The 27,582-nt window shown below is 49.3% G+C and overlaps 1 protein-coding gene across 3 annotated transcripts in view; it reads right to left on the bottom strand.

Moving 5' to 3' along the window:
• tkfc (triokinase/FMN cyclase) overlaps positions 1-27,582 on the bottom strand; it is a 119,625-nt gene that overhangs the window by 64,210 nt on the left and 27,833 nt on the right. For all 3 annotated transcript variants that reach the window (XR_005461888.1, XM_038807519.1, XM_038807518.1), the window contains exons 5-9: positions 24,796-24,874; positions 21,756-21,845; positions 17,483-17,517; positions 12,835-12,919; positions 8,653-8,742 (exon numbers count right to left, since the gene is read on the bottom strand). Coding sequence is in view for 2 of the 3 variants with exons in the window: in XM_038807519.1 (XP_038663447.1) it covers positions 8,653-8,742; positions 12,835-12,919; positions 17,483-17,517; positions 21,756-21,845; positions 24,796-24,874 (379 nt within the window). In the remaining variant the exon portion in view is untranslated. The remainder of the gene's footprint in view (positions 1-8,652; positions 8,743-12,834; positions 12,920-17,482; positions 17,518-21,755; positions 21,846-24,795; positions 24,875-27,582) is intronic.

The following is a 27,582-nucleotide window of genomic DNA, read 5'->3' on the forward strand; positions in this document are numbered from 1 at the left end:
ATTGGCATACTCCTAGAGTGGGAGACGGCGCCGGTCTCTCACGCTATTTTTTTATCGGGAACTCGGTGTGTTGGCTGCGGACTCAGTCTGGAGCTGCCAGTTGGGGGGAGAGACGATCCGCGGGCAGGGGGGACTTTGCCAGGAACTGGGGGCACTGTTGGGACGTGGTCCGGGCGTTGCGAGCCTGGCCAAAGGGTGGGCTATATTTGGCAGGCCGGATCCGTGCGCGGCCGGCGCCATGTTGCACGCTGTGGCCGCTGCCATGCATACGTGCGGCCACGGACCCGACAATTCTCCGCTGTATCAGCAGCTAGAGCCGGGTGCTCTATGTTGCCTGCCTGCTAGCCCCCCCACCAAACGGAGGATCGGTGGCGTTTTGCGCAGATTTTCCGGTCGTACAGCGCTACCGTTCCCATGTTGGAGTCAGGACATAGCCTGCAAATCGGAGAATCCAGCCCAGGGTCTCTGGTTTAGGAAGAACATCAACAGGTCTCACCCATTGTCCTGCTTTGCCTCAACCTGACAGGCTGATTGATATTACGCTCCTATATAATAAAGGAATGGTGGTAAGCCATTTAGCCTATTTCATCATTCAATTAGTTCATGGCTGATATGTGCCCCAGCTCCATTTGTCCCATATCCCTTGATGCACTGACCTAACAAAAATCGATCAATCGCAGTCCTTAAAATTTCAATTGATGATTTACCCACAGAATTGTAGGGGAAGAAGAATCCACCGGCGTGATTCTCCGTTTTGTCGGGGGTTTCCCAACGGCATGGGGCTGCCCCACAGTGGGAAACCCCATTGACCGGTTAGCGTAACGGAGAATCCCATCAGCGGGTCAAGGCAGAAAAGTGGCACGGCGGGGAATCCAGCCCTAGATTTTTACTATCTTTTGCAAGAAATAATGAATATTCATTTAATTCTTAAATGGCCGTGCTCTAATTATGTTCTGTTGTTCAGAATTCCCCAGACCTTACCTAGAACTTCCTATAAATTTATTAACATCTTCTTTTATTTTATCGCAGTCTTTCTCGGCATTGCACCTCCCAATTGGTCCCACCCACAAATATTGTAATTATATTTCCAATCCCAAGGTCCAAGAACAGGATTCTACATTGACTGACGCCAAATCTGCGAAAGACGGTTGGACGGAGAATAGGTTCTCTAAATTGCAGCGGGCGCCGATTTGACGCCAAATTGCAATTCTCCGTTACCTCGACAGCGGCGTCAATACGTTCCGGAACACACATCAGTAAACACCGTTTGCATGTAATTAGTGGCCCTGACCCGGTATTCCTCGGGCCTCCGCAATTCTCCTCTTCCGATTGGCTGAGTCCCCCACGACGGAGTTCACTTGTGCTTTTAAAAATCATGAAACCGCGTTTGTGGCTGATGAGGGAGAGTGAGGGGGTAGGACACAGAGAGGCACAACTGTGGGCTGCCAGGCTGGACACTAGCCGAACTGGCTGGGGGGTGCCAGCCATAGCCAGGGGAGGGGGAGATGATGGGGGAATGGATCGAGTACCAGGGGTGACCCCTCCCCACCCCCACAAACTGGGGCGGTGTCCAGTCACGCACCGTCATTACCACAGCCTGCAAGGCTGCCGTCTTGCTGAGCACCCCAGTAACCACACATCCTGGCCCATGGTTCTTCATAGTGACACTGGCCGAATGGGTGCCCCCACACCCCACCCTCCGCCATACCCATCCCCCAACCCGGATGCCACTCGCCAGAGGCCCAACGTGGGCAATGCCACAGTACTGCTAACAGGGGCACTAGGCGAGGGCCGTGGAGCATGCCGTTGGAAAGTGCAGTATCAGCTGACGGTACCCCTGGCATCAGGGACAGGCGTCTGGGCCAGAGGTCCCCACAGTGCCTGGCATCAATGGGGCCAGGGGTGCAGGGATGTGGGGGGCGGCATGCGGGGGCAGAGCCCGCACTGTCAACTGGGGCCACCATGTAGCCCATTGGACCTGGTTGGGCACAGGGTTTGGCACCATGCTAACATGTCAACCAGCAATGGTGGCCTTCCTGTTAGTCTTTGCAGCCCTGGGGGGGAATGCCCTGTGGCTGTATGTGCTGTCGCTGCTCGAGGAGTAAGGTGCAGCAGCGGAGCATGCCGCAGCAGAACAGGTGGCAGCCACCCAGGATGGAGAGCCAGCTGCTCAATGGGCCGAGGTGCCAAGGAGGCGTTGCACGAGGCCTCGTGTGTACCGGCAGTGCCTGTCATTCGAGGACTTGGTCACGCTCAGAAGCGCTACTACGATGTCCTGGTGGCTCTGGCACATGGTTTCCTGTGAGGTGGCAACCCTGTCCTGGGCGGAGGTGCTCTCGTCGGTACACGGCTCACGGGGGTCTCCGGCTGTGGCACTGGCAGGCGGCGGGGGACACCAAATGGACCCGTATCATCTCCAGCTGCTCCTGCAAGACTCAAGACAAGACGCATGATTAGACCGTGGGACAGGGGTGGTGGGCGTGAGCGTGGTGGAGGGTGAGTGTGGTGTGGGGCTGCTGTTTGGGGGGGGCCTTGAACTAAGCGGGTTCTCACTTCCTCGCCTGCAGCCAAACTCCACCTCGGCGTCCTCCCTTTCCTCCAGGCTGCCGACCACATCCAGGGTCCTCTGCCAGTTAGGAACCTCAGGTCTAGAGGTCCCCCTCCTATCTTCTCCCGCCCCCGGCGGTTATAGGCGGCGTTCTCCTGGGGAGGGGGAGCGAAAGAGACAGAAAACAACAGTGATAGGCAGTCCAATGCATGCAGTCCAGCGGATGGGTAGCTGGCCACCTCAGTGGCAAGGGCACCCGGTATGGATGCCAGCATGTGGTGCAGGGTGAGGGTTCCGCTTGATTGGGGGGGGGGGTGTTGGGTTATAAGTGTGAAGTGTGTGGGAAGAAGTTAGTGCCAGGAGCACAGTGCTGCCTACTCACCCTGGCTGCCTTGAAGAGGTCATGCAGTTCTTTCCGTAACTGTTGGCCAGTCCAGACGATGTTGCCCATGGCGTTCACTGCCTCTGCCACCTGTGCCTAGGCACGGCAAATGGTGGCGGCTGGCAGCCTCCTTCCCAGGGGTACAGGGCCATCCTTCTCTCCTCCACGGCGTCCAGGAGGGTCTCCAGCTCAGCGTCATTGAATCTTGGGGCGAGCGTCTTGCTGCCATCTTGTTGGTTGGGATGGTGTGTGTGGGGAGTGAAGTGTGTATATGTGGCTGCAGCTTGACAGCCTCCTGAGTTTCAATCGCGAAACCGGCGAATCTGGCACCGTTTCTCATTGGAATCGATTGTGTTCCACGTGGCGCCAGTGCTAACCCTTTAACCGCAGCGAAATCGGTCAAGATGCGGCGGCAGTTTTGCTGCCGTAGAATTCCATGAATTCTGCATCAATGTCAACACTTAGTCTCCGAAATGGAGAATCCCACCAAATATCTTTTACGTAAATAATGGACATAGTTTTGTGTCATGAAATGAAATGAAAATCGCTTATTGTGTGAGAGTACCTTTAAGAAATTAGTGTTTATCAAACAGCTGCAGTGGATGTACCTTTAAGAATTGGGCGTTTATCAAGTAGCTGCAGTGATGTCAGAGTGTGGGTGTAGCTGGGCTGTCTGTCTGCTTTTACTTTCGTTTTTGAGCTGGCAGCTACAGTGTGTGTTTGGTTTCGTTTTCAGAGCTGGAGCTGCATCCAGCCAAACAAGGTGTAATTTTGATCTCTCTCTGCATGAAAAGAATGTCTTCAGATCACTTGCCAATTTAAAAATGATAACTGTTCTCAGTAGAGAATTTAAATCTGCTGTCTTTGTTAAAGAGGATATTTGTCTTATGGATGTTGCTCGGAAAGATTAAGGGTTACTTATGGAGTACTGTATTTGTTGGGGGGGGGGGTGTATTTGAGTTGATAGTTGCTAAGATGTTTACTGTGTGTTTATAAAATATAAACTGGATTCATAGAATAAACATTGTTTTGTTTTAAAAGTACTTTGGATCTCTGTTGCATCACACCTGTAGAGTGGGCCCTTGTGCTCCCCATAACCAAAATCAATTATAAGTTTTTTAAAAATATTTTTATTCTCCTCCTTTTTCACAATTTTTCTCCCGAATTTACACCTAACAACAATCAATAACCAACAACAAATATCTCAAACCCCATAACAGTAACAACGATCCCATCCTCCCACCATGCCCAGACATCAGCCCGCATGTTAACATAAACAAATGACAAAGAAAAAAAAAGAACCAGGGATTACCCACAGACATGCACAGCCCCCCCTCCCCCCCCGCACCCACCCTTCCAAGTCGTCGGCATACAAGGACACCCTATGCTCTATCCCCCCCTCATTATTCCTTTCCATGCTCCCGAACTTCTTAATGCGATGGCCAACGCTCGATCGCAAGCGCAAACAGCAGGGGGGACACAGGACATCCCTGCCTCATCCCACGGTGGAGAGAGAAGTGAAGTATCTCGAACTGATATTGTTCGTGTGGACACTCGCCTTCGGCTCCTTATATAATAACTTTACCCAGTTCACAAATCTCGGTCCAATCCCAAACCGTTCCAGCACTGCCATCAGGTACCCCCATTCCACCCGATCAAACGCCTTCTCGGCGTCCAGTGCCACCACCACCTCTGTTTCCTTTCCTTCAGCCAAGACCCTCCTAATATTCAAAAACAGCTGCCTCCCTTTCACGAACCCTGTCTGATCCTCACCTATCATCTTCGGGAGGCACCCCTCCAGCCTACCAGCCTACCTTTGCCAATACCTTTGCCTCCATATTAAGAAGTGAAATGGGTCTATACGACCCACACTCCGTCGGATCCTTATCCTTTTTAAGCAACAGTGAAATCGATGCCTGCCTCAAGGTTTGCGACAGCATTCCCTTCCCTATCGCCTCTTCAAACATCCCTACCATCAGGGGTGCCAACGTATCCTTAAATCTTTTATTATTTTCCCCCGGAAACTCATCCGGCCCTGCCACCTTCCCCGACTGCATCCTCCCAATCGTGTCTTTTATCTCCTGCTCCAGTATTGCTCCCTCTAATGTAGCCTTGTCTCCCTCCCCTAACCTCGGGTACTCCAACCCATCCAGAAATTCCAGCATCTCACGGTCTCCCCTGGGTGGCTCTGACCTGTACAACCTCTCGTAGAATTCCTCAAAAACCTTGTTAATCAGCTCCGGAGCCACCACCAGCTTCCCGGCCCTATCCCTTACTTGAAGAATTTCCCTTGATGCTGCCTCCCTCCGGAGCTGACCTGCTAACATACGCCTTGTCTCCATGTTCATAAAGTGCACCCCTCGCTCGCCTCAGTTGGGCCACCGCCTTCCCGGTGGAGAGTCGGTCGAAGCTCGCCTGTAGTTCCTTCCTCTTTCCCAGCATCGCTGGGTCCCCATCCTCCGCATAACTCCTATCTGCCTCCAACATCTCATCTATTAGCCTCTGAAGCTCCAACCTCTCCTCTTTGTCCACCCTGGCCTTAAACAAAATTACCTCACCCCTCACTACCGCCTTTAGAGCCTCCCAGACGACTGCCATTGACACCTCACCCGTACAGTTGAATCTTACATATTCCTTAATTACCTTTTCAATTTTTTCACAGAATACTTGGTTCCCCAAAGCCCCGCATCCAGTTTCCACTCTGGCCTCTGCACTACCCCCTTCCCCAGCACCATATCCACCCAATGTGGCGCGTGATCTGACACAGCAATTGCTGTATTCCGAGTATTCTGACCCCTTGACTCCAGCCAGCAAAGCCTTTCCCACCACAAAAAAGTCAATCCGCGAGTATACTCTATGGAGTGCTGAGAAAAACGAGTACTCCCGTTCCCCTGGGTGCAGCAACCTCTAAGGGTCCACTACTCTCATTTCCACCATTAGCCCAGCTAGTGCCTTTGCCCCCCACTGATGGGACCAGCGAGCACGGCAGTGATCTGTCCAACCTTGGCTCCTGCACCAGGTTCCAGTCCCCCCCCCCACAATCAGCTTGTGTGTGTCCAAGTCAGGAATGGCCCCAAACAACTTCCTCACAAATCCCGCATTGTCTCAGTTGGGACTATATACACTTACCAGCACCACCAATCTCCCGTCCAGCGCCCCGGCCACAATCACATATCTACCCCCCTGATCTGCCACTACCGTCTCCATCTGGAAGCGTACCCTTTTACTGACCAACACTGCTACCCCTCGAGCCCTTCCATCAAATCCAGAGTGAAACACTTGGCTAACCCAACCCTTTTTAAGTCTCACCTGGTCCTTCACCCTCAAGTGAGTCTCCTGCAGCATTGCCACATCGGTTTTCAGACTTTTAAGATGCGCAAGCACCCTTGACCTCTTGACCGGAACTCCTAGCCCTCTCACGTTCACCCCCTTACTGGGGGTCTCTCACACCCCCCCCCCCCCCCCCCCCCCACCTTTCTTATCCACCATCAACATACCGCCGGGCCCTGTCCCATATGCCTGACCCGTCCCTGTCCATTGTTAACATCGAACCGCTTCCCCCCCTCCCGAAACCCCCCCCCCCCACCTTTCCCCCAGAAACAACATCCCCCAGCATCCAACCCTTCCTCCCCCACTCTCCACGCCTCGTAGGCCCATTGACGCCTGCTATCCAGGCTCCAATGTCCGCAGCTCTCCTCTCACCTCCGTTCACTAGCTGACTGACTTTAGCTAGCTAGTGCGGGTGGCTCCCCCCCCGCCAAGACATATCATCCCCTTCCACCCAGTCCCAGAGAAAAAAAAACAAACCTAACAATCCAACCCATACAATTCACTAACATAACATTTAACCGTCGCAACACAGAGCGCCCATCAACCCACCATTAACTTAAACTCTATAACAATACAAAGAGATGTAGATTACAATACAAATCCGTAAAAAGAAAGTTATAACATTTATACATTTTCCGGCTGTTCAAACACAGTCCACAGTCTCTCTTCCAGCTCCGCTCTTCATGTCTGTCCCAAGCCTTCTGCCTTCACGAACGCCTCAGCCGCATCCACTGACTCAAAATAAAAGTCTTTGCCGTTATACGTTACCCTCAACCTCGCTGGGTACACCATAGCAAACCGTACCACCTTCTTGTACAACGTCGCTGTCACTCCCCCAAACGCCGCTCGTCTTTTTGCCAACTCCACCGTCAAGTCCTGGTAGATTCGGACCGTAGTACCATCCCATAATATCTCCCGCTTCTGCTTCGCCCAGTTTAACACCTTCTCCTTCATGCAAAACTTATGGAAGCAGATAATTACTGCCCTTGGCGGCTCGTTCACTTTGGGCTTCGGCCTTAATGACCGATGGGCTCGGTCTAGCTCGTACTGGGAGGGGCTCTCACCCTCCCCTATCAGCTTCGCCAACTTCTTCGTGAAGTATTGTGTTGGCCTTGGGCCCTCTGTCCCTTCGGGCAAGCCCACAATTCTCCAATTATGCCGTCTTGAGCCGTTTTCCAAGTCTTCCAGCTTTGCTCTGAGACCTCTATTAATCTCCACAGCCCTCCGCAACTCATCTCCCATCGAAGTGACCTGGTCGCTGTGCCGTGACATGACTTCCTTCACCTCTTTCATCTTCTCGCCCTGCTCTCTCACCTCGGCCAATGCCTTTGCCACCACCACCTTCAACGGGGCAATTATCGGGGCGATTGCCTCCTCCACCAGTAACTTCAATGCGGCCGCTATCTCTTTTTTCCGCAAACTGTTTTTCCAGCTCCCCCGCCATCACCTCGGTCATCTTCTCCACCGTAAATAGTGCGGCCCTGCTTTGCAGTTCGGCTTCCGCCATCCTATCACCACTTTTATTTGTCTTCTCCTTCAGCGGCGACCCCGCGTTTCCTCCTTTCTTCAATGCTGCTTTTCGCATCCTTTAGCAGCTTATTGTTTTTCACTTTCTTTCTTTTCTCCTCTCTCTTGCTCCACCCTTCTGTCCTTCATCAAGCTGAATTATTCTTTTTTGTACAGACAAAGGGGAGGAAATTTTTTTTTACCAAACTTCTTTAAATCTTCCAGCTCTCTTCCTTTCCCCTCTGTACTCATCCAGAACTCCCCTGGGACCAGGTTCCAGCCTTCTTTCTTTCTCATAGGTGGGAGCCATCCGTTTTTGGACACCGCTCTTACATGGTGTCATGGACCCGGGCCTGCCTCCTCGCCCTCCTCGTAGCTCCGCCCCCGCTGCTCTGGCCCCGACGCCGCGCTTGGTCCAGGACCTCAGCCCCCGCCGCCCCAACACCCGCGCGGGGTTCTTCACCGGTTTTTAAACCGGCCCCGCTGGCTGCTCGCGACGGCCCCAAAGGCCGACGGTAGTCGGGGGGTGCGTCAAAATTCGGGGATTTCCACGAAATCGCTGCGACTGGCGGCCACTGGCAATAGCTCTTCGCGCTGCGGCCGCCCTGCGAGCCCACGCCACCGGAACAAAATCTATTAAAAGTTGTGGGTCAGGTGAACTCCATGATACACTTTGGGGTTCTCTAAACCATGGCCCATAATAGGTGTCAGCACCAATCTCTGTGGAATACAACTTTTCATTTTCCGGCTTTCTGAGCAACTATCTTTAACCCCTTCACTTGTTTATCTTTTGTAGCCAGTTGTTATCTATTGTCTTACTTGTCTCCTGAAAACAAATACTCTCATCATAGTCATGAGTCTCAGATGAAAATACTTGAAAACTCACCCAGATATTTCATGGCAGATTTGGCCACAATATTCAGTTCCAGGCAGGACAATCCTCCAAGGTTGTTCACAACCAATACAATATGATCCCCTAGAGACAGAGTAAAATTAAACACAGTAAACAGAACTGATAACCAATTTTTCCACTTGAAATCTGTAAAGTAAGGAAACACAATGGGAACCTTTCACCACGATCCAGTCAGAGATACCAACTATAAAGCATTATGCCAACCTAATGACTGGGAGTGTAACCTCACATTTCAGAATTGAAATGCATATTCAGTATTGTTTCTATCCCAATCCTCAATAATTAAATGTAAAATGTCTACTGCCCAGTACCCTTTCGAAGTTCAACTCGAGTTCACCTTATATGCTTCAGAAGGCTGGAGGGCCGCCCGCCCGACAGGATGAGCAGAAGCACGAAGAGGAGGAGGAGCACAAGGAGCAGGTCATGGCGCCACGGCGACGGAGACGCCCGAGGAGGCCCCGTGTGTACCGGCCCCGCTCGTCGTACCAGGACCTCACGGACTGGGCTTGCAGGAGGAGACTCCGGATGCGGCGGGAAACCGTGGCACACATCTGCCACCTGATGGCACACCTGGCACCGCATGGCACTGGGGGAGGACACCCTCTCCCCGTGTCCATCAAGGTTACGGTGGCCCTGAACCTTTATGCCACGGGGTCATTCCAGGAGCCAAGTGGGGATGTGTCCGGCATCTCACAGACATCAGTGCACCGGTGCATCCGGGCAGTGACAGATGCCCTATATGCCATTGCAGACTGCTACATCCAGTTCCCTGTGGACCCGGCCAGCCAGGATGCCCGGGCTGTGGGCTTCGCTGCCGCGGCCGGGTTTCCCGTAGTCCAGGGCGCGATCGATGGGATGCACGTCGCCGTGTGGCCACCTACAGATAACAGGGCCACGTTCACCAAAAGGAAGGGGATGTATTCCATGAACATTCAGGTGGTCTGCGACCACCACATGATGAACCTGCACGTCTGCGCCTGGTACCCGGGAATGTACATGACTCACACGTATTGGCGCAGTCTTACACCCCCGGCATGTTCGAGGGACTCCACCCCCGGCTGAGGGGCTGGTTGCTGGGCGACAGGGGTTACCCGTTGCGGTCGTGGCTGATGACACCTATACGGAAGCCACAGACTGATGCAGAGAACCTCTACAACGATGCCCATGCAGCGACCAGGGGTGTGATAGAGAGGTGCTTTGGGCTGCTAAAAATGCGTTTCAGGTCTCTTGACCGCTCTGGAGGGTCTCTCCAATATAACATAATAACAAACAGTCCATACACGTGCCCTACAACTCTGTGCCCTGCACCCGTGCCAACTTACTCAGTGTCTAATTGTTTGGCCTTATGGGCCCTTTGACTACGTCTAGGTGGTTCCCCAGACGGTACAGTAGAACTGGAGGTGGACTCCTGTGATTCCTGCCCTGTGACTCGGGATCCCTTTGGCGGCTGTTTCCTGGGGCGGCCCGGCCAAGCTGGGCCTGGCTGATGCTCGGGCGACTGGGATGGTGAGCTGCCAGCCTGTCCTGCCCGTTGCCCACCAGATGCACCTGGGACGGGAAGGGGGGGGAGGGGAGTCTGAGGTGCCGCGGTGTTCCGGGACCTCCCCTACAGGGGGACCCGGGACGGGCCCCAGCACCTCCTCCTCCTTTAGGGTGCCCGATGGCCCCCGGGCCTCTATATCGGTCAGGGGTGCGAACGGACCGGCCATCCCCGACATCTGGAGCTGCCAGTCCTGGAGGTCCGCCCTGGTATCGACAAGGGTCTGTTAGTTTGCAGCCATGGAGCTCAGGGAGTTGGCAATCCCTGTCTGTGTCTGGGCGGCGCCGGCCAACACCTGGGCAATAGTGCTGATGCCCCCAGCGATGGCCTGCTGAGACTGGGCCACTGCCTACTGAGACTGGGCCACTGCCTACTGAGACTGGGCCACTGCCTGCAGAGACTGGGCCACGGCGTTGAACGCCTCTGCCATCTACCGCTGGCTCCGGCTTCCTGTGAGAGGGCAGCCATGTCCTGGGCCACAGACGCCGCCTGCACGGAAAGCCCCAGGCCTTGCATACTGCTCCCATGTCTGACACCATCGCACCCATTGCCACCACTGCGGACGCCACCGTGCGATTTCGGCCTGGGTGGCACATATGACCAGCACCACTCCCAGCTCTTGGACGTGGGTGGACTCCTCCACCTGCGTCTGCAGCCGCCGCAAGCCAGCCGTCACCCCCTTCGATCGTCCCTGGTTCGGTGAATGCATCGGGTCTATGGGTGGGTGTGGTAACTCCAGGAACCCGGCCCTTTGGCTGCTCCTACCTCCACCTGCTGTACTGGTACGGCTGTGTTGTGCGCACCAGTGAGTGTACCAGAAGCCTCATCACGAAAGTGCCCAACCGAGGTGAGTGTCTCTGCGATGGTGGAGGGTATTGGAGATAGCAGTGGCGTTGTGGCGTGAGCATCGTCCGACCCAGAGTCCATGGTCCCCTGGGGTGGCGGTTCCTGTCCACCCGTCCCCTGTGTGTCAGTGTCCTGTATTTCGGTGTCATGTGTATCGGTGTCCCGGGTAGGGCTGTCCTGGCTGGGCTGTGAAGGGGGCCTGTCGCTGTCCCCCTCATCGCTGGGTGTCACACGCCTGCGTCGCCACACTCGCAAGAGACGGGGGCGTCGTCTCCCTGTTGCTCCGGGTCCTGTCCCTGTCTTGTAGCCGTCGTGGGGCGTCGCATGCGGGAAGGGGCCGGGTCTCTCCCTGTCTCGTGTCCGCCCTGGGGCGTCCTGCAGGCGGTCAGCATCCGCGAGGACGGGTGCCTCGATGTTTGGTCCTACAATACACAATACAGCATGCATGGTTAGACACGCAGGTGGCGATCGGGGGAAATGGGGGAGGGGGGATATTTGGGATATGGGGGAGGGGGATATGGGGGGTATGGTGAAGGGGGGATATGGGGATATGGAGGAAGGGGCCGTGGGGGGTCTCACTTGGTTGTGCGCCCCCGACCTCTGCATCGGCAACCTCCCCGTCCTCGGGTCCGCCTACCAGTTCCAGGGCCCTCACCTCATGAACGGTGAGTGGTCTCTGATCAGCTGGGCCCCCTCCGGTCCTCTCATGTTCCCTGTTGTGTGCGCGCTTCTCCTGTGGGGGGCGAGCGGGTGGGTGGCAGGGATAAAGGGCAGCAGTGTTAGGCAGGGATAAACATGCAGGCCAGTGGTTGTGCGTATATTGGCAGAAGTGCGCAGCACATTAGGGTTCGGGTTAGTTGCACTTGGGGGTGCGCCACACATCGGGGGGGGGGGGGAGTGGTACTCACCCTGGCTGCCCTGACAAGTTCATTCACCTTCTTGTGGCACTGGGTGCCTGTCCTTGGTGTCACAGCCACAGCGCTGACGGCCTCTGCCACCTCCCTCCACAGGCGCTGGCTGATGCATGGGGGAACCCTGTGGCCGTGTCCAGGGTACAGGGCCTCCGTCCTCTGCTCTACTGCGCCCAGGAGTGCCTCGATATCGTGCTCCTGGAACCTCGGAGCTGTGCGGCAGGCAGCCATCTTGTCGGGTCTCTAGGGAAGGTGCTTCTTTGGCGCTGTGACACCGTGAATGGCGTCACGCCGCTACTGGCCCATTCGGGGCCGGACACTTGGCGCCGTATGCGGGGGCCGACGCCAGTTATCCCCGCCGGGTTCCGGCCATCGCGCTGATTATGGGAGAATCCCGCCCCTGTACACTAACCTGTGTTTATCAACTCCTCCTTCAGACTGGTGCATGTTACTAACTGATTTACATTGGCCTTCCCATCACCACTAACATTTTATATTTTAAAATCACTGGCTGACGACTGCCTGGAAATAAATATGCTGAACAGAATTTAGCCTGAAGAAACTTCATGATGATGTTGTGAAATGCCAACGCTTAATAATTTTGAAGGTCAACAAAGAGGCTGATGGGACACCTGAGACATATGCAAGTATTCCTCAGAATCATACCTACCATGTCAGCATTTTATTCCAAATAAGTGCACATAAATCTCTTTGATTGATTCCAAACGTTTCAGTGGTGTGAGAAATCATAGCTACTTTGATGCAGATCACTATTTCCCAGGGTTAATATGGCGCACCTCCTCCTATACACAGGATGACAGAAGAGTAGAAGTCACCTTCACCCAACTTTGTACTTACCAGCTTGCACGCTCAAATGAGACTCATTTGTGGGATCTGTCATGTGATCAATTACTTTTTGTATCACTTCATTAGCTGATATAATCTGGGAAAAGAACAAAATCAAAAAGGTGATGAACCATCAACACTTAAGAGAGATTCAGTGAGGTGACATCAGCTGTGCCACCACAGTGATAAAGCACCATTACAGAAATGGCCTAATGTAGGAGCAATAACTTGTATGTCAATTTACTACCATTTTGAAGTGCCCATATTAGTGAGACAGCGATTTAGGGATGGAATAGGGCCATGGTGGATGAAGGGTATGCCACCGATAATGAGGCAACGGTAGAAAGGATGCACAAAAGGCAGCACGGTAGCATTGTGGATAGCACAATTGCTTCACAGCTCCAGGGTCCCAGGTTCGATTCCCGGCTTGGGTCACTGTCTGTGCGGAGTCTGCACGTTCTCCCCGTGTGTGCATGGGTTTCCTCCGGGTGCTCCGGTTTCCTCCCACAGTCCAAAGATGTGCAGGTTAGGTGGATTGGCGATGCTAAATTGCCCTTAGTGTCCAAAATTGCCCTCAGTGTTGGATGGGGTTACTGGGTTATGGGAATAGGGTGGAGGTGTGCGGTTGGGAAGGGTGCTCTTTCCAAGAGCCAGTACAGACTCGATGGGCCGAATGGCCTCCTTCTGCACTGTAAATTCTATGAAAAAAAAACAAAGGGCAGAATCAGAGGCTGAAAGGGGACAGATGGAAATTTAAAGCTGGAGGAAGTTGTACATGTAAAATGGGATGGTGACATGGAAGCAATTGATAGGACATGGATTTTCAATTTAATGCACTGAGGTCCATAATACCCGTTTAGGTCCAAAAAGGGGAGAATGGGCATGGATGACTTAGTGCAGGCAGGATATGCATATTGTTATGACCACAGCAGATGTTAATTGCTGAGCAAGCCAAATCCCAGAGGGAAATTCAACTTACGAACCAGAACCATTTTCTTTGCATTCTGAAAATGAGAAGAAACCAACTCTCAGCAGCACAGAACAGCTGTGCCTGTTTTGGAATTTTAAAAACTAAAAGATTTATAAACAATGAGAAAAGAAAACATAAGCACACAAGATGACAGTTACAAATCCAATTATTTTATTCCCAACGGACCACCCCTCCCCTACAAGTTCATCTTTCATGTGTTCTTAAGTTTAACTTTCACAGAGTACTCACCTTTGTTCTGCTATCTTACCTTTATGCCACTATGAATACCTTCTTTCATCCTTACCACTGCCATTAACACTTCCTTTTGTCTTGTGCCCAAACACTTGTCCAATCTCTTCCAGTTCCCAACTATCCCTGACCTTCTGCCTTGCTCCAATTACTTCACATCCTCTTGAACAGAATCAAATCCATCTAATTTCTTCCTCTCTTTCGCTCTGAAGAGGAGTCAGAAAGATCGAAGCGTTAACTGTTTCTATCTCCCATCCGGACCACAAATACTAGGTCAGGCCCACAAGTAAACATCTTCCAGGCAAGACTCCATAGATGTTTGACGATAAAAGTCCAGTAAATTACCAATGGCAAAACTGCAATCGCTGTAGTAAAGGTACACCACACAACCTGTCAACCTTACTTCCACTCTGCTGTGGAAATCCAATAAAACCTCAGAAACAAGACTGCTCTCTGAAACCCAAGACTTTTCTGGTTTTGAGTGGCTACTTCAGGCTTTTCACCTTTCAGCACAAAGTTGTTTCTAGGATGACTTACTCACACATAATCAATCCCAACTTCAGCTCAACATCGCTCCTTAAATATCGCTTTCCCTCGCATCTTTGATTCCATGTTCTCCGCACTCCTCTGAACTCAGCTTTTTCAAAACATAAAAACCTTTCATATTTTCCTAAGGGCTCCACTTGCCGGTAAAATAAATTTTGACAACCTTCCCTTGTTCACTTCTAAAACTGTTGCAAGTCGCAAAAATTCCTGACTCCCCTTTGAAATTTAACGGCTGAAAATCTAATTCTCTATTTATCTCTCAATACAAATTTCCAAACGCAAGTTAATTACTTATAAATCCACTTTACCATAGCTTCATTACAAATACATGTATTCAACAACTTTACTCCTTCCATCTCTCAATTCTCTGAGACAAGCTGGACAGGTTTCTCTGTTTAGGAGACTATGGCCGGGATTCTCTGATATTCCAGGCCAAGTGTTGACGAAGGCTTCAATGGGCCTCCAGGCCCAGGCATTCACCCCTTCCTCGGGGGCTAGACCGGCACCGGAGTGCTGTCCGCTGCTCTGGCACTGAAAGCCGGTCGCTCCACGACCTATGCGGGTCTGCGCAGGCGTGCTGCGGCCGGCACGGCTCCGCGCCAACCCACGGGCAATATGGCGGAGCCCTACAGGGCCCGACGCACAGGAACATAGGCCCTCCCCGGAATGAGCCCACCTGCCGATCGGATGCCCCCGAGCGCGGGCCTGGCCATCGTGGAGGCCCTCCACCCCCACCAGGATGGCCCCGCAGCCAGGAGGTCGAGGTCCCGCCGGGTAGGACCAGACGTAAACGATGGCCCATCGAGCGCAGAGAATCGCCGGCGGGGAGGCCCGTTTTCAACGGCCCCTGATCAGTGCTGGTTCTCCGGTCGCCGAAGAATCGACGGCCTGGTGTTGGAGCGGCGCATCCCCCCCCCCCGGCGATTCTCCGACCCAGCGCGGGATCAGAGAATCCTGGCCTATGTTCTCCCACCAAAGTTGAATTGCACCAGTTTTATGATCCTCTTGCAGTCATAATGCAGGATGCAATTCAGTATTCCACGCCATACAAATTTATGCGGCTGGCCATGCCCCCGCACTGCAAATTGGCCGCAACCCTCACTCTCACCGCAAATCGGCCCAACCTCCGGCACAGCAGTGCCACCCTCCACCCCTGGATATCGCGGTTCCCCCCCCCCCCCCCCCCCCCCCCCACCCACCCAAGTATGGAGGTGACTCAATCTACTCCCCGGGAGCACTGTAATAGGGGGATGCCCCCATCGACCCCAGTAATAGGGAATCCATGTAATAGGGGTCCCCCTGTAATAGGGGGAGCTCCCAGCAACTCCGGTAATAGGAGACCCTCCTCAGAGACCCCTATAATACGGGGTCCCCCACATACCTAAAGGAACCTCCTCCAAACACAGACCCACCCCCCCTAGAAAATGGTCCCCTGTCTGGAAACTAGGGAGTGGTCCAGACAGGGGCAGTGGGAAGCATTATGGCTGTAATGCTCACCTTCCAGCTCCAAGTGTCCATTCCTCAAAGGAGAACAGCTGTACCTGCGTCTGGTTCCCACTGATCCATTATCCGCAAGCCATTTATAGCTTTCAAATAGTGGTCTGTGATTGGCAGCTTCTAAAAACCATCTGCGGCTATGATCCATTCATGTCCTTTCACACTTCAATAGCCTAAGTGGTGAAACCGCAATGTTTGTAAACATTAACCACATCAAAGAGAGGTAAGTGCAGTGAAATCACAAGCTTGAGTGATGCACTTACATCCCTTTGAAATGGTCAATGTTTACAATCATTGTGTTTTCACCACTTAGCCGTGAGGAAATATTAATGGACCATAGCTGCAAATGGTTTGTATTGTACAAGCTGTCAATTAGAGACCACTACTCAAAAGCTATGAATGGCTGGCAGAAATTGATCTGTGGGAATCAGACGCAGACACACTGCTCTCATTCGAGGAATGGAGCTGCAAGGTAAGTATTACAGTTATAATGCTTCCTACAGCTCCTGTCCGGACTGCTCTCTAGCTTCCAGACAGGGGTCCATTATCTGGGGGGTCAGGAGTTCTGTGTGGGGCGTGGTAGTCTGTATGTGGGGGGGGGGGGGGGGGGGTCTGTGGAAGGGGTTCCTTTAGGCAGGTCCCTGTGCGGGGGTCCCCCTATTACAGGGGTCCCTCAGGGCATTCCACTATTAAAGGGGTCCCTGGGTGAGGGCCCCCCCCCATTACAAGGGTCCCTGGAGGGGGTCACCCTATTACAGGGGTCGGGCGGGGTAAGGGGGGGGTGTCCACCTATTATACAGGTCCCTGTGGGAGGTGGAATCTGCCAGAGGAGGCATGGGCAAGCAGTACATTGTTGAGGGTGTGTAGCCCTTGGATTGGCTCAGATGGTTTCTACCAGTGTGGCCCAGGGAGGGTAGACCGCGGTGGGCCAAAGGGGCCCCTATGGCCCACCGCGAGGTCCACTACATCAAGTTCATGATTGCTGAGGACATGCGTGATTCACACCAATGTGATTCCTGACTGTGGGACTGGCGAATCATGGGAGGCAGGAGCATAGGACACCAGGCCCCGCTAAATAGATGCAAATGAGTCACTAAGGCCCATTTGCATTTATTTATATCTCCCGCCGGCACGCATCGTGGACCACAATCATGCCGCCAGTAGGGCACCAATCCCAATTTTCCCTGATTCTCCATCCCATCGGGGACCTACTTATAGACCATCAGTGGCAGATAGATGAGTCTTCTGCTCAGCATGTTGGTTCTTACGCCATGTGGGTAATGCAGTGTACACAGTATTGTTTCCATTGAAATGACAGAAATATTAGACAATAGATATTTAACTTTTAATTTCTGCTAATGTACATCTCCTGTATATTAGTGTTTAAAGGTTGCTCACCTTTATCCGCTCGATACCAGCTTCTCCGTGGATACCTAAACAAACAACAGACCTTGTCTCAAAATAATGTAGCTGCTATTGATGATTTTTTAAATTGTCTATTCTCTTCTGACGATGGTGACATCTGCTTGGGCAGAATTCTATGGCAAACATCCACTTTTGGGTATCTTGCTCAGGTGAGCATTCAACAATTTGATAGGGTGTATCTCTGCCAAATCCCACACTGTTTCATTTACTATTCACACCAATACTCTTTCCAACCGGAATTAGAGAGGAGACCCAGGTTGAACCACTCCTGTGGTCAGGCTAGAGGCATTTCAGAATATATTCTTTTTAATTTTAATAAGTGTCAACTGACCTGGAATTTCAGTAAATTATTGTACCGTCCGAGTCCTTGAGCCTGTGCTGATCTCGGCCCGGTTCATCCAAACATCTTCAGTTACTTTATTAATGGTTTTGCCACTCTCATATGAACAGGAATTGAGCTATTTACTCATGCATTTTTGTTGCATAACCTTAAGATTAGAAAGACAGTTTGGGGTAGCGTCAGTCCTTCTTCATACAAATGATAGTGGAAATCTACAACTCTTAAAAATTTGTTGAGGCTTAATCAATTGATCATTTCAAAACTGCAATAGATAGTTCTTTTTCAGTTGCTTAATTCAGTGGTAGAAACAGACAGCATCATTCCAAATCTGCTTTGATTAAGACCAGGCTTAGGAACCTGACTTCCTAATCTTTAGAACTCAGTATAAAAATGTGTTCTCCGTGCCCCAATGCCTTGGCATGGCCATGGTTTGTTTTCCTGTGCTAGTCAACAGAAGGAGAAGTCAAAGATCAAAGGAACAAAGAACAATACAACACAGGAGCAGACCCTTCGGCCCTCCAAGCCTGTACCGGTCATACCAACCTTTGCCAAAACACTCAGCACTTCCTTGTGCCGTACCCCTCCATACCCATCCTATCCATGTGTTTGTCAAGTTGCCTTTTGAACGCCGTTAATGTATCTGCTTCAACAACCTCCCCTGGTAACGTGTTCCGGGCACTCACCACCCTCTGCGTACAAAACCTGGTCGCACATTTCCTCTAAACTTTGCCCCACGGACCTTAAACATAAGAACATAAGAACTAGGAGCAGGAGTAGGTCATCTGGCCCCTCGAGCCTGCTCCGCCATTCAATTAGATCATGGCTGATCTTTTGTGGACTCAGCTCCACTTTCCGGCCCGAACACCATAACCCTTAATCCCTTTATTCTTCAAAAAACTATCTATCTTTACCTTAAAAACATGTAATGAAGGAGCCTCAACTGCTTCACTGGGCAAGGAATTCCATAGATTCACAACCCTTTGGGTGAAGACGTTCCTCCTAAACTCAGTTCTAAATCTACTTCCCCTTATTTTGAGGCTATGCCCCCTAGTTCTGCTATCACCCGCCAGTGGAAACAACCTGCCCACAGGTAGGAACCTGTTATTCCTACCAAAATGGATAACCTCACATTTGTCAACATTGTATTCCATCTGCCAGACCCGAGCCCATTCACTTAACCTATCCAAATCCCTCTGCAGACTTCCAGTATCCTCTGCACTTTTCGCTTTACCACTCATCTTAGTGTCATCTGCAAACTTGGACACATTGCCCTTGGTCCCCAACTCCAAATCATCAATGTAAATTGTGAACAATTGTGGGCCCAACACGGATCCCTGAGGGACACCACTAGCCACTGACTGCCAACCAGAGAAACACCCATTTATCCCAACTCTTTGCTTTCTATTAATTAACCAATCAAAAACCTATGCCTTCTGGTGACTGACCCCTCCGCCTTGGGAAAGAGTGCCAGCCCATCTACTCCAACCATGCCCCTCATAATCTATTGCTATCTATTGCACTTTTGAAATGATCAATTGATCAAGCCTCAACAAATTTTTCAGAGAGTTCTAGATTTCTACTATCATTTGTATGAAGAAGGACTGACACTACCCCTAAACTGTCTTTCTAATCTTAAGGTTATGCAACTAAAGACACATGAGTAAATAGCTCAGTTCCTGTTCATATGAGAGTGGCAAAACCATAAATAAAGTAACTGAAGATGTTTGGATGAACCAGGCCGAGATCAGCACAGGCTCAAGGACTCGGACGGTACAATCATTTACTGAAATTCTAGGTCAGTTGACGCTTATTAAAATTAAAAAGGATATATTCTGAAATACCTCTAGCCTAACCACAGGAGTGGTTCAACCATACTTTCCAGGGAAGGTGAGAGCTACAGCAATAAGATAAAGAGATTTTCAGAAAAAATATGTCCCCACAATGAAAACGGGAAGGACTGCCAAGTTTAGGTTATCCTGGATGCCAAAGAGCATAAGAGTCGGATAAGGCAAAAAACAGAAGCTTATGTCAGATACGAAAAGTTCAAACATCATAGGAGCTCAGAAAGAGCAAGGGTGAAATTTAAAAAAAACATTACGAAGTAAAAAGGAGACATGTGACATTGGCATGTAAAATCAAGGAAAACCGAAAGGAAGTGTGAAATATCTGATGGACTGAACAGTTATGGAGGAAATATCAAGATGCATGGCTTCCTTGAAAGTGTATAATTCAGCAAGTCTGGATGAAATATATCTCATGTTGCTAAGGGAAGTAAGGGAACAAATAGTGGAAGATCTGATTACTTTTTCAATGTTCTCTGACTATAGGTATGGTGCTGGAGGATAACTAGTTTAAAAAGGAGGAAGGGATAGCCCAAGTAATTATAAGTCAGCCAGTCTAAATTATTGGAAAAAATTTTGAGATGGTATAAATCTTTTCGAAAGGCATGGATTTGTTAACAGAAAGTCGTGTATGACAAACGTGATTAAAATTTTGAGGATGCAACAAGGACAGGTGATGAAGCTGGTTTGTTGCGGATTATAAAATAGCTTTTGACAAGGTCCCACCCACATGGTAGACTGGCCAGGAAATTAAATGCTCATGGGGTCCAATGGAAAGTGGAACGATGGATCCAAAGTTGGTTCACTGACATGAAGCAAACAGTAAATGGAGAGGCTTTTTCCACTGTGGTCCCTGGGACTCAGGAGTAGGTCCCTTGCTGTTTGTGGTATCAGTGACTTAGACTTAAATGTCAGGGGCATGATTATAAAGTTTGCAGATGTTACAAAAATCTGTCATTGTATTGACAGTGAGGAAGAGAGTTGTAAACTGCAGAAAGCTACTAATGGACTGGTCAGATGGACAAAAAAGGGTCAGTGGAATTCAATCTAGAATTGAGAGATAATGCATTTGGGGAGGACAAAAAACTGTGAAGAAATACACATTAAATGGTAGGATTCTGAGACATGTAGAGGAATAGAAGGATCTTGGCGTGCATGTTCAAAGATTCCTGCTGTAGGAGAACTAGAAACTAAGGTGGTTAAGAAGAATATAAAATACTTTCCTTTATTGATCGAGACCGAGATCTTCTGGTCACGTCCCTTGGTGGGATCGTCTTGTCCCACTCAAAGTAAATGGACTTATGGCTGGGTTGCTTAAACTCCAATAGTGGGTCCTGCCATGACAGGCCCATAAAGCTCCAGCCCGAGGGTATAAGGGCAGGGAGGCTATGTGAGCCTTATATAAAACACCAGTTCGGTTGCAGCTAGAGCAATGCATAAAGTTAAGGTAAACACATAGAACATAGAACATAGTTCGGTTGCAGCTAGAGCAATGCATAAAGTTAAGGTAAACACATTTCAGGAAGAATGTAATCTCTCCAGAGAGGTTACAGAGGAGATTTACAAGTATGTTGTCAGAAATCAAGGATTTTAGCTTTAAGGAAAGATTCAATAGGTTGGGCTGTTTTCTTTGGGAGATTTAATGACACTTATTTCTGTTTGCAGAGAGGCCAATAACCCAACAACTACATTTGAAGTAATTGGTAGAATGATTACAGCAGAACTGAGAAGCTTTTCCAACCAGAGGCTGGAGCTGGTTGAGAAGGTTAGTAGAGGCAAAACCCCTAATCACATTTTAAAAATACTTGGGTATAAACTTGAGGTGCTATAAATTACAGGACTACAGACGAACAGCTGGAAAACTGGAGGCCTCTTTTTCGGCTGGCATGGACAAAATGGCCTCCATCTGAGCCATGATTATTTTTCTATGTTTCTTTCGCTTTTTCTATGAGAGGGATATTCTTTAGTATACATGCGGAGCTAAGTGTGCTCAGCTACTCTACTGCTGACCAGCACTGTACTATTATGTTCTATGTTAAGTTCTATGCTTTGAACAGTCTCTTACCCAGTCCGAGTTCCAATTCATCCTCTTCCAGATTGAAGTTTGGTACTGATCCAGGGACACTGCATGGCGAAAGACAGATTCCCATTGTACCTGAGCAGGAAAATATACATAGAGAAATAACAAACTTAAAATAAATTTGTGCTGATGATCCTGTTTCCACTGAAACCACACTGATGGAATCATATTTTAGTTGACCAGATAATTAGACAACAGTAGCTCAGAGGCACTAAAGATCAATAGCATTTTGGAAATAGTGATGTGTGCTGCCTCTGCTTTCTGGACAAAAGCATCATCTGGAGCAGAAATAGCATGCAATTCCTGGCAAGAAGCACCTTTCGATGCCACGTCAATGCTGGTTATGCCACATCAATGCTGGTTATGCTCACACCTATATTTTTTTCCCTCTATTTTGTCTGCTCTTTTTCTGAAGATGCTGCCTCTTGCAAGATTACAAGTTCATGGTGCTAATAGCCCTGCATCATATTACCCCTCCAATACCTTTGTGATGTCTGACTATCTCATATGCAGTCGTAGATAAGTCAATTTTCTTCAGCTAGACATTAAACTTGCATCCCACATTTGCTACAAACTTCATACTTTACCAAAATTTCCATCACTTTCCCTGTCGATTACCTCAGGCTGAACTAATTTGTTTGCAATATTGATCTTCTGTTCTGAAATCGAGCTTTCAAACCCTATATATGCCCTCCATCAGAAAGATAATCGGGGGGCAACTCCACAACATCGTTAGCCTCTTCCTACCTCAGTGTACATTGTTGAAACCCTTCTCCTTGCCTCTGCAGATTCACACGTGACAATTCCAATGCTCTGATGGCCAGCCTCCCATCCTTCACCTTCCATAAACAGCAGTTTATTCAAAGCTCTGCTGCCTATCTTATCCAGCAATGTTCTACTCACTCAGTTAGTCCTGTACTCACCTACATTACTTTCACTTCCAGTTTCATAAATACTTAATTTGGTTTTAAATTACTTCATGACTTTCCCTCCAGTTCTTTGTAATTTTGATCAGCTCGCCAAACCCCCTTGCTGGATGGTCTATTCCTCCTACACTGGCTTGTTTTGCAATCCACCCCCTTCAGTCATCCAGGCTTCACACTCTGGAATTCTCACCTTTAAGACCCCCTTAAAATTCACCTTGAGCAAAGCTTTTGGGTACTTCTGCTAATATCTCGTTCTTTGGTTCAGCATCTATATTTGTCTAATGATGCTCTGGTAAGAGGCTTGAGATGTTATTCTATATTGAAAGGGATTAATATAAACAAGATGGGCATTGCAAGCATTTTCAATCCATCTCTCATCCCTGACATTCATGCAAATATTTCTCTCCCTAGCCCAGAGGGATAGAGTCCAATTGTGAGCACCTTACTAAGTGATCAGCAAATTTGGAAAAAATGGAGGATATAATACTGGACAAATCTGGCCTATTTGGCTTGGTACAAGAACACATGATACACTTGCCCACTGAGCAATCCCAGACTAAATAAAGAAATTCAATTTGTATCAGGATAATTCTCATTTGTATAACTTCAAGGATGTGAAGTATACCTTGCATGACTCAATGCTGATCCTCTGCATGCACCCCCCCCCCCCCCTCCCCCCCATAAGGCAAATAATAAGCTCTCTTGGTATAATTGTAACAGAGTCTCGGTCTTTTACAGAGATTCTTTCACTGAAGGACTAAGTAAAGCACATCATCCAGGACAAAGCAGCCTGCTTGATTGCTACCGCTTCCACAAACATTCAATTCCTCCACCACCGACAAACAGTAGCAGCAGTGTGCACCATCTACAAGATGCACTGCAGTAACTCGCCAAGGTTCCTTAGGCAGCACCTTCCAAACCCACGACCACCACCATCCAGAAGGACAAGAGCAGCAGATACCAGTTTGGGTTCCATGTCACTCACCACCCTGACTTGGAAATACATCATCATTCCTTCACTGTCACTGGATCAAAATCCTGGAATTCCCTCCCCAACAGCACTGTGGGTGTACCTACACCTCAGGGACTGCAGTGGTTCAAGAAGGCAGATCACCACCACCTTATGAAAGACAACTCGTATGGGCAATAAATGTTGGCTGGAGATGGTACAAAACTAGAGTAGGCATAGGATATTGTCTGCTGTATGATCCATACATGGAGTCTTGTTGCAGAACAGAATATAAAGGTAATTGAGCACAGCATCCTGAGGCTGGAAGTGCATAGAAAACATAGTTTGATAATATCCTAAATTTTGGTCTGGATGAATGATATCCTTCTTGTGGACAGTTAATCCTTCTTTCATAGAATCAATGGTGCTTAGATGAATGATCAGGAGTTCTGCACTGGTGAAACAAAGCTGACAACCAGTTTCCTTCCCCTTCCCCAAATAATTATGTGACAGGTAAATTAGTTCCCCTCTCATGCCTTAACTTACCATTAGCGTAACCCTTTCAACACCTTAACCTGATGTTGTACGATTTCTTACTTAACTTATTGTAACAATCCCCTTCCTTTGAAGATAATTCCTACTTGAGAGGTGTAATGATATTGCAGGACCAACCCGGCAATTTACTTATTTCTGCTTGACAAAACACACAAACCTCACTAATCAGCCTGACAGTTGGTTCAATCTACTTATTTCCTTAATATAGCTTGAGCTCCAGCAGCCAAACAGAAATGCTTCCCATTAAAATCTATTTTGTATGCAATCACTGTTAAATGAAGCACAAAACTTTGGTGGGTACAGTTAGTTTCAAGAGGAATAGAATAAGAAATAATGTAGGCCCACATCTGAGGGTTTCATTTGTTTTTGTCTAAATTAATTTGAGTCAGTATAGATTTATCCTTTTGGCAGTCCTGCCTACTTCTTAAATATAAAGTGACAATAAACTGTAAGGGCTGTATTTTTCTAGTCACCAATACAAACTGATTTCCTCTTAACTTAATCCTTAATTTCTCTTGCAGGTTTAAGTGTATTAAATTAACTATGATCAACTAGAATATTTGCCATGGTTTTGTTCTGCAATTTGATCACTTACCTAATTTACTTAAAGCGATGTTCAGCTTCTCTACAATTTCATCAAGCGGTTTCCCCATTTCAGACATGGCCCCAGCCATCTGTCAACAGCAAAGTTAGTACAGTAAATACAGAGGAAGGATTTAAACGTGGATATAATTACTCAAATTTTTTGTCTAATTTTCTTACATTTTCTTCTGAAAATGCTTGGTTCTCTGCTGTAATACAATTCCATCTTGGACAACAATCAGTGCATTCAACTATAGAGATCATCAGTGTCACAGCTCATCCTTTATTCATCCAAATGTTACTTCTGATTTCTGGTCATTTGCTCAGTTTCATACAGAGGGCTTGGATAGGAAGCTACATAGCAGTGTAATGTTCACAGAACAGTTGGGAAGGAGAAGTTATGTAATAGCCAAGGAAGCCTAGCAAGTGACTGATCAAGGAGGTGGTGGTGTATTTTTGGATATAAGGAAAGGGTTCCCAGAAATATACTTTCTGAATGGATCAGCGTTATCTCTGTGAGATTAGACCTTGTGCTTTGTTGTCCCAGTGTTCATGATGGTATAACACAGCATAGATGCATGAAGCTAAGGAAAGGATCCTGATATGACAGGTGCTCAGGGAAAGCACCAGGCTGAATATCTAAGTTTCATATGTATTATTGAAAGTCTTGTTGAATACATTTGTTATGAGGGCACCATGGTGGTTTGCAACAAAGGGCTGGAAAAGTAGGAAATTGAGAAAGGTGGAGAATTGTGGAGTAATGGTCACATGGAGCTGACATTAAGGGAACTGGGGTTTGATGAGTCGTTCGCAGGCACTCTGTCTAGAACAATATATCGAGGGTACCTCTTTACTTTCTCTTCCTCCTGAGACGCTAGCTGAAGCTCTAGTGGCAAGGACTGTTCCCTTAGCCAGGTTGTGTAGATTGCAGCATACCAACACAAGCTCCGGGGCTTGGCTTAGCTGTCTTTCAACTTGGGCTTTGAGCCAGGCCTCATCATGTATGTTGGCTGAGAGCCTAGACAGCAATTAGCATATAAGAACAGCTGCTCCCCAGATGAAACATTGTTTGATTGACAGCTCAGATGGTCTGATCTCTGTGGTCAATTTCACAATGTCTGTTGACATATGATAAGTGGTTTCAAGGATCTGTGGTTTTTTAAACTTCAAAGGACATGAATGATCGACACTTTTCTTAACTTGCACTCCAGGCTTTTTCAAGCATATAAAAAAAATATCAATGGATTACATGTTTTCCAGGCTTTTTTCTTGCACATCCCACTGTGGTATTCATTGGTTCTAAAAAACATGGGCGAGATCTAATGGAAAGGTTTTATGTCATTTCCGGCGCGACTTCCTGGGTGTTTTCCGATGGTCAAACTGATGAGATCGTAGCCCGGAGTGCTGAAATGAGCACCCACAAGCTTCACGCCGGGACTGGCTGTTCTGCCAGCTGATTCGCCAGACCCGTGCCCAGCAGCTCACCGCTAACAAGGGGGAGTATGATTTTTAAACACTCCCTCCCAACTCACTCCCAGTCAGCACACAAGAGTGGCACCACTCAGACCTCCTCCACTCCTCTGGGATGCCGTCCTGGCCAGGCTTCTGGACGCTGTGCAGATGAGACAGGGCATCCTGTTCCTCCAAAGGGGTCACGGGACCAGCTGCAAGGCTGTCAATGTTACCTGGGAAGACCAGGAGGACCGCCTTACAGAGCAGGAAGACAACCAACGACCTCAACCAGGCCGCAAGGATAAGTTGTCCCCTGACATCAGTCCTACCTACCGCCTCCCACCCCCCTGACTCCCGCCTCCCAACCCTACCCCCAACAAGTGAGTGGTTGCCACCTCACACCCTCTCCACATCTGATCACTGTGCTTGTGCCCCAGCACACTCTGGCACCCACCAGCACATCCCCACCGTGTCCAGGTGGAGTGCCCATACGTGCCACCTGTCAAAGACCTCCCACCCAAATGCACCAAGTGTGCAGCTCACAAAGCCCTCTCTGTCCCCGCAGGGCTTGAAAGGGCCCAGATGAGTGGCAGAGTACCAGATATCAGAGTATGTACCATATGAAGAACGGGCCCTGGAGATTGCGGGTTTGGCCGAGGAGAGAACAGTCACCGACAGTGAAATTGGTTTATGCTGCAGAGGTGAGGATCCACTGCCCCTTCACCCAGATAACTTGCCTCGAGTGAGTTCTTCATATCAGACAAAATGATCCTTCTCTCCCAGTGACCACATGTCTCTTATTGCGCAGGATCTTCACCTGATGGTTCCGGACTATCCGGGGTTGCCCTCTCCCCCTGCCCTGCCACATAAGAGAACACTTTGGAGGAGAGGTTGGAGGAGACCGCCATCGAGAGGTCACAGCTGTCATCCCCACCCACCACCTGCGCAGAGGCACATGCCTCGTTGGGCAACACTAGTGGACAGACTTCTGCACCACCACCCCCTGATCCACACACTCACTCTCAGGTCGCAGAGATATCCCCAGGTGCTGAAGTCCAGCTCTTGAGTATTTGATTGCTGGCCACTGGCCTCATTGGAATGCTAGGCAATAACACTCGTCTGAGACATGGCATATGAACCCACAAGAATACACTTGGGTATACTTTAGATTAATATAGTTCCATAATACAAAAAAAAAGCAAATTACAGAGCAAACAGAATACACTGAAATTACCCACTATACACTACAGACAAAAAAACAATCAACAAGAAACAAAACCACCAGCATCTAAGCCAGCGAATGTCCACTGCCCCCCCCCAACCACCCACCTGTTCCTGCAGTAGCTCC

This window comes from Scyliorhinus canicula, chromosome 9 (assembly GCF_902713615.1).
Source record: "Scyliorhinus canicula chromosome 9, sScyCan1.1, whole genome shotgun sequence".
In the NCBI taxonomy this organism is placed as follows: domain Eukaryota; kingdom Metazoa; phylum Chordata; class Chondrichthyes; order Carcharhiniformes; family Scyliorhinidae; genus Scyliorhinus; species Scyliorhinus canicula.